This window comes from Sceloporus undulatus, chromosome 6 (assembly GCF_019175285.1).
Source record: "Sceloporus undulatus isolate JIND9_A2432 ecotype Alabama chromosome 6, SceUnd_v1.1, whole genome shotgun sequence".
In the NCBI taxonomy this organism is placed as follows: domain Eukaryota; kingdom Metazoa; phylum Chordata; class Lepidosauria; order Squamata; family Phrynosomatidae; genus Sceloporus; species Sceloporus undulatus.
In genome coordinates, this window is record NC_056527.1 from 79,359,369 (window position 1) to 79,366,424 (window position 7,056).

Below are 7,056 nucleotides of genomic sequence, written 5' to 3' on the forward strand. Positions count from 1 at the left end.
CATCATCAGAATACTCAATGCCTCCTTTCTTCCCACAGGTGCTACAAGGTCTCTCATAAGAGTAATAGTAACAGTAATAGTTATAATAATAGCATCCGAGGGAGCAGACTTGAGTCTGGGAAGGCTCCAAAGGGGCTACAAGTACAGAATAATAGTACCATCATCATCATCAGAATACTCAATGCCTCCTTTCTTCCCACAGGTGCTACAAAATCTCTCTAATAGTAGTAGTAATAGTAATAATAAATGCATCTTAGGGAGCAAACTTGAATCTAGGAAGGTCTCCCTGCAGAATCATAGCACCCTCCTCCTCCTCCTCCTAAATGATGGAGTCCTGCCTGTGTCCCCCATCCCCTGCCCCCCATCCTGGACGCACCGGGGTCGTCCTCGTCGCGGGGCACCTTCCTGAAGCAGTCGTTGAGGGAGAGGTTGTGCCTGATGGAGTTCTGCCAGCCGGCCTTGCTGCGCTTGTAGAAGGGGAAGTGGTGGGCCACGTACTGGTAGATGTGGCTGAGGGTCAGCTTGCGCTCGGGGGCGCTCTGGATGGCCATGGCGATCAGGGCTGAGTAGGAGTAGGGAGGGCGCACCAGCCGCAGCAGCTCCTCTTGGCTGGCCGCCGCCAGGCTCAGCCAGCCCAGTTCCGACCCCGGAGAGGATGCGGCAGGACTAGAGGAGCAGGAGGACGGAGCAGCCCCCACGCCTCTGGGCACCACTGGAGGGCAGGGTCCGTAGGGCAGGAAGGATCCCCCTGTGCCTCCGCTGCTGATGCTGCTGCTGCTTTGGACGTAAGAGGAGGAGGAGGAGGAGGAGGAAGGCACCCCCCACAAGTATCCAGCAGTGGGGCTGGAGGACGAGGATGTTCCGTAGTCGCCGAAGCTGGGAGGCCTTTGCCCCGACGGGGCGGACGGAGGAGGAGGAGGAGGAGGGTAGACGGCGAAGGCTTCGCTGCAATAGACGGCCATGGCGCCGAGTGCGGATCAAGCGCTGCCTCGCAGGGAAGAAGGAAGGGAAGGAGGAGGCCGCCTTGGGCTCCGAAGGGGCGGCCCACAGCATCCCCTCCTCCTTCTCCTCCTCCTCCTTCTGAGGGACCCTCCTTGCCTCCTCCTCCTCCTTTTCGGAGTCCTCCTCCTTGTCCGGGACATACACACACCCTGCCTCCCCTTCTAAGCAATTCACAGAACCCTAGAGTTGGAAGGGACCCCAAAGACCATCCAGTCCAACTCCCTGCCATGCAGGAACTCTCTACCAAAGCATCCCCCTTGACAGATGGCCCTCCAGCCTTTCTGCTCAAAGGCCTCCAAAGGAGGAGATTCCACGTCAATAGAAGCCTAGGGATCGTCAAGGGAAGCCATGGTTCCCCTGCTTGGATTAGGCCCCACTTGGAAGGCTGTTGTGTCGTGTCCAGTGCAAGAAGGAGGTGGAGAAACTGGGAAGTGAAATGGGGAAGGGTCTGGGAGACATGCCCTGTATAAGCAGCGACTAAAGGGAGGGGGGGTCTTGAAACAGAGGCTGGATGGCTATCTGTCAATTGGGATGCTTCGATGGAGAGTTCCTGCATGGCAGAAGAATGGGGTTGGACTGGATGGCCCTTCTTGGGGTCCCTTCCAACTCTAGGATTCTGTGATTCTAAGAAAGGTCCCATTCGGAGCAGGACTTGGGAGGATCCTCTGCAGGGGGCCACCTTCTGTCCGGGAGGAAGGCCACAATGTCCTCCATTAGGAGCAGGAGTAAGTGGCATGGGTTTCTATTCCTATACAGGGTGAGCAGGACATGGAGGACATCTTTTTCCAGGGCATGTCCTCCATCCCCACCTTCTGCCCAGGAGGCATTCCTAAACGTCCTCCATTTGGAGCCTGACCAAGTAGAGCATGGATTTACATTTGTATGCACCAAGTGTTCTCCATCTCCACCACATTTGGAGCAGGACTAAAAGAGGGATGGGTTTCTATTCCTACGCAGGAGGACCAACCATCCTCCTTTCCCTGCCTTCCATTCCCATCTTTTGCCCAGGAGGAAGGCCAAAAGTTCCTCCATTTGGAGCAGGACTAAGAAGCACGGATTTCTATTTCGATGCAAGGCGACAATGATGCCTTCCATGTCCATCTTTTGTTGATGAGGGATTCCAAAGCGTCCTCCATTTGGAGCAGGACTGAATTGACAGTTCTGTGCAGAGTAACCAGGCGTCCTCCTTTTCCAGGACATGCCACTTGACCTCCAGGAGGAAGGCCCCAATGTCCTCCTTTTGGAGCAGGACACAGAGGCAGGGGGACCAGGCGTCCTCCTTTTCCAGGGCATGTCCTCCATTTCCAACTTCTGTCCAGGAGGAACATCCAAATGGAGCAGGACTAAGAAGCATGGATTTCTATTTCAGATGCCCTCCTCCATTTGGAGCAGAGCTGAATTTACAGTTATCTGCAGGATGACCAGGCGTCCTCCTTTTTCCCAGGGCACGTCCTCCATCCCCACCTTTTCTGCCCAGGAGGCATTCCTAAACAGTCCTCCATTTGGAGGAGGACTGACTTTGCAGTTCTATGCAGGTGTCCTCTCCCTGGCAGGTTCCTTCAGAGGGGGCTTTGAGTGCCCTTGCCTTCCTCTGAGGCTGAGAGAATGTGACTCCACCAATGGCAGGATTCGAACCCAGGTCTCGAGAGTTTAGTTAGTCCAAGGCTCAAACTACTACTTCGGCTCGTCGAGGGATGCGATGCAGATTGTGGGCTGCATCCGCACGGGAGAAATAACCCGGTTTGATCCCGCTTTGACTGCCATGGCTCCAGGCGATATATTTGCACTGGGCATCATCATTTTGGCTGAGACCACAGAAACCAAACCCGATCCTTTTCCCTTTCCAACAAGTTTTCACCAACTGCCTTCGAAAGAGTCTGCAACAGATTTAATTTTAGCATCAATTTTTTAATATAAAAATCGCATGAAGAGGATGTTATATTATAATTTTAATTTTTGTTATAATTCTATTTTTATTATAATTATTATTTTTTTTATTTTTTTTTTTTTTATATTCTTATTTTTATTATAGCTTTATTTTTCTTAAGATTCTTATTTTTATAATAATTCTTATTTTTGTTATCATTCTTATTTTTATTATAATTCTTATATTTTATTATGGTTTTATTTTTTATTATGATTTGTAGTATCATTCTTATTGTTTATTCTAATCTTTTATCATTCTTCTTATGTTTAATCATTCCTGTATTTTTATTGATAATTTTATGTTAGATTCTCAGTTTTTTTTGTTTTATGGTTCTTATTTTTATTAGAATTTGATGATTTTGGTAATTCTAATTTTTATTTTTTTTATTATGGTTCTTATTTTTATTATCCTTCTTATTTGTATTAGAGTTTTCTTTTGTATTATAATTTTTATTTGGTATTATGCTTCTTGTATGAGAATTCTTATTTTTACATACTTTTTATTTTGTTTATAATTTTTTATTTTTTATTTGCTTCTTACTTTTTCGTCTAATTCTTATTTTTCTTATAGTTTTAACTTTTATATTATTGAAGTCTTATTTTTATTATATTCTTATTTTAATTACTTTTTATATTTTATTAATAGTTTCTTATTTCGGTACCTTACGTGTCCTTTCTCTAAGAGAGAGGAAATCGCCTTCAGATCAGTCATCCTTCAGTTCTGGACTTTCCCTCCCCAAGAAATTTGGATCTTTTTACAGTTACTGTACGCGTTTATAACATGGACATCAACGCCCAGATCTTCTCGAGGCGCCCCATCCCGCACTATTCTTTTTCCTCCGACTTCCTGCCTGCCGCAGCCTCCCCCTGTCCTTTTTTATTCCTTCCCCACATCAACCTTTAACAACACATTCTTTCACCTCTGGTCGCAATGAAGGTCCAGCGCTGCAGCTGTTTTTGGTTTGTTTTTTACGAGCTTTTTAACCTTTAGTTTTTGTGATGGTTTTTATTTTTTTATTTAATTTTTTTTTATTTTTTGCATTGCCAAAAAAAGTCTGAAAATTGAACAAAGCAGTAAATTTTAAAGCTTTTGCACTATTTTTCTATTGCTTTAACTTATTTTTCTAATTGCGCATTTTTAATTGCTTTTTTTTACTGTAAACTTTTCTTAAATCTTGCGAGCAGCCCTTGGGGTCCACTTCCTGGGGGAGAAAGGCGGCAATAAAATGAAATGAAACAGAATAAACAAACAAACAAATTATCTCCCCTTATGGAAGGCTCCCTAAAAATTAAATGAAAGGCAAGTTTTTCATATCCTTATCACTAACCTACGGTATTTGATAAATGTATAAAAACTCCTTCACTCTGGATTTGCTGAGTTTCATCTTCGTTTTTTAAAGTTGCAAAATTTTGGGACCAATACAAAATTATTCATAAAGAAGGCAGGAACTATAATTCCCTGGAAAGAGATTAATTATTTAAAGTGAAGAGAACCGACAACAAAAACATTTTCTTTCTCTTCTTTCTTCCGCCGAGGAACGAACGAATGCAAATGCTGCACATGCGCTGACTGCGTGGCCATCCTGTCTCCCTGTTATTATTCCTTGTTTCACTCAGCCACTGCATCGCTTGCCTTGACAAGCAGCGCATGTCCTAATACAATCCCTGGCTGTTCCATCCCAAGACTATTTGCATTTAACCAGTAGTGCCTATCACAAGCCAAATTCAAGACACTTCTTTTCCTCTACTCCATTTACAAACCTCTCCGTTTGTGCCATTTTTTACTGCCGCCATTTCACACAGAAAGGGACCCAGGCGCGAATCACAAGATGTCAATTTTTTTTTTGAATGACAGAAAAACCGCTTCCTCTGATTCATCCCTCTAAGAAATGTTTTCAATGCCATATTCGATATATATAGAGATATAGTAGGAATGAATAGTATTGGTATGAAGCACCAGCCAACTAGGAGGGTTAGGATTGAGATATATAGATATATATCTATAATCGATGGATGTTGATGAGATCTATTTATTGGTATAAAATCACCAGCCAATCGAGGAGGGTGACGGATTGAGATATATAATATATTATCAATCATAGGAATGTTGATGAGATATATTTATTGGGGGGGTAAACTAATCCCCAGCCCACTCTAGGCGGGTGATGATATATCTCAATCCTCCCCCTATATCTCTATCGACATACTACGATACTCTCTCCATCTCTCTCCTCTAATCATATATAGGCTTCATCCCTACCCACAACGACACCCCACCCTATCTCTTGGGTTTGTTTTCCACCAGGACTGGGACGTTTTCGTCTCCTTTTTGACTAAGTATGATCCCATAAGCATCCAGCGCTGGTTCCGTGCCGATGCTTTTATCACCTCCACCAGGAGCGGCAATCACCCACTAGGGAGGGGAGAGGAGGAGAGGGGGGCGGGGCGGAAGAGGAAAGGAGAGGAAGGGAGAGGAAAGCCCAACACCGCACTCTTCCTTTTGAAAAAAGGAGCCGCCACATTTAAAATGGAAATTGACTGTTTCTTGACTCTGACTAATATGGTCCCTTCAGCCTTTCCTTATCGTTAATAAACTGCCAAAACTCATCCTATGGAAATCCAAGGGAGCTTTTCCAAATAAACATCCCTCCCAAGAATCTCCTTATCTCTAGCTGTATTCCTTAGTATAAAGCCCAAGGCGGATTTCAAAACACTGAAAAACCTTCAAAAATGGTTTACAAGAAGAACTTGTAAAAGAGAGAGATTGCACTGCAGAAAAAGATCCGTTTTGATCCCGTTTTAACTGCCATCGGGCTAATTCTAGGGATGGTCCTTTGGTGTGGCACCAGAGCCCGCTCCAGATTTTCCCCCAAAGCAGTTAAAACCGGGACAAAACGGGTTCTTTCTTCAGCGCGGATGCAGGCAGAGTTGTCGGTCAAGGTTTAATCTCCATTTTAAAATTAAAAAGGGAAGATATTAGAAGACATTTCTTTTGTTTTATATAATGATATATATTTAAGGATAGGTGATAATACCCATAAAAATTTTTTAAAACTTTAAAAGCATTTTTAAGAGACTATATAATATATATTATATATATATATATTTGCAATCATCACCATGCCCTAATAGGATAGTGAATAAACCAATTAATAACGGTATTTAAAACTTTACAGTATCTTTTTTTAAAAGCCAATAGATAGATATAGATATAGATATAGATGGGATGGTGATAATCCCAATAAATATATCATTCCCAATATATATATCATATATATATTTGTATATGTATATGTAATGTAGCGTATAACACACACACACCACATATATATATACACGTATATATATATGTGTGTCTGTGTGTGTGGTGTGTGTGTATTGTGTTGTATCTATATATACTGAATAGGGGCATAGATCTATTGTAAATCACCATCCCATCTGGAAGGTGATCATGTTTTTAAATTGGGGTCTTACTCACCACTCCATCATATCTATATATACAGTATATTGGCTTCCCCTGTCTATATATAATATATATCTCAGGGAAGCCAATATATCAGATATCTAATATATGCGCACTAAAACATTTTCTTAGAGGGATGAATCGAGGAAGGTTTTTTTTTTTTCTTTAAAAAAATTTTTTTTTAAATCTTGTGAGCCGCCTTGGGTCCCTTTCTGGGAGAAAGGCGGCATAAAAATGGAACAACGAGAGGTTAAATGGAGAGGAGGAAAAAAAGGTTTAATTTGGCTTTGAATGCACACGGTTTAAATAGTCTTGGAAAGCAGGGATCTATAGGACATTCGCTGTCAAGGCAAGAAGCTGCAGCTCTGCGCCCCCTGCAGGCATTCTTGGCTCATTGCAACTTAGCGCTCCAAGAAAGGAGAGGCTTGGTGTTTCCCAACCTGCAATTAAAATGTTTTTAAGCATTCAGAGGATTCTTATAGTTACTGCTTAAACTGTTTTTTTTTAAATTGCTTTAGCATTTAAATGTATTTATTTTTTAGTGATCTCTTGTCTTGGGTGCTGTTATTCAAAGGGAAAATGGTTTAATAAAACTATATATATATATATATATATATATATATATATATAATCAACCAACCAACCTGCCTTGGGTGCAGTTATTC

The 7,056-nt window shown here is 42.5% G+C and overlaps 1 protein-coding gene across 1 annotated transcript in view; it reads right to left on the reverse strand.

Moving 5' to 3' along the window:
• The window catches only part of FOXI3 (forkhead box I3), a 14,080-nt gene extending 13,118 nt beyond the window's left edge, over positions 1-962 (reverse strand). The window contains exons 1-2 of the mRNA XM_042473608.1: positions 826-962; positions 377-777 (exon numbers count right to left, since the gene is read on the reverse strand). Coding sequence (XP_042329542.1) covers positions 377-777; positions 826-962 — 538 coding nt within the window. The remainder of the gene's footprint in view (positions 1-376; positions 778-825) is intronic.
• Between the last annotated feature and the right edge of the window lie 6,094 nt (positions 963-7,056).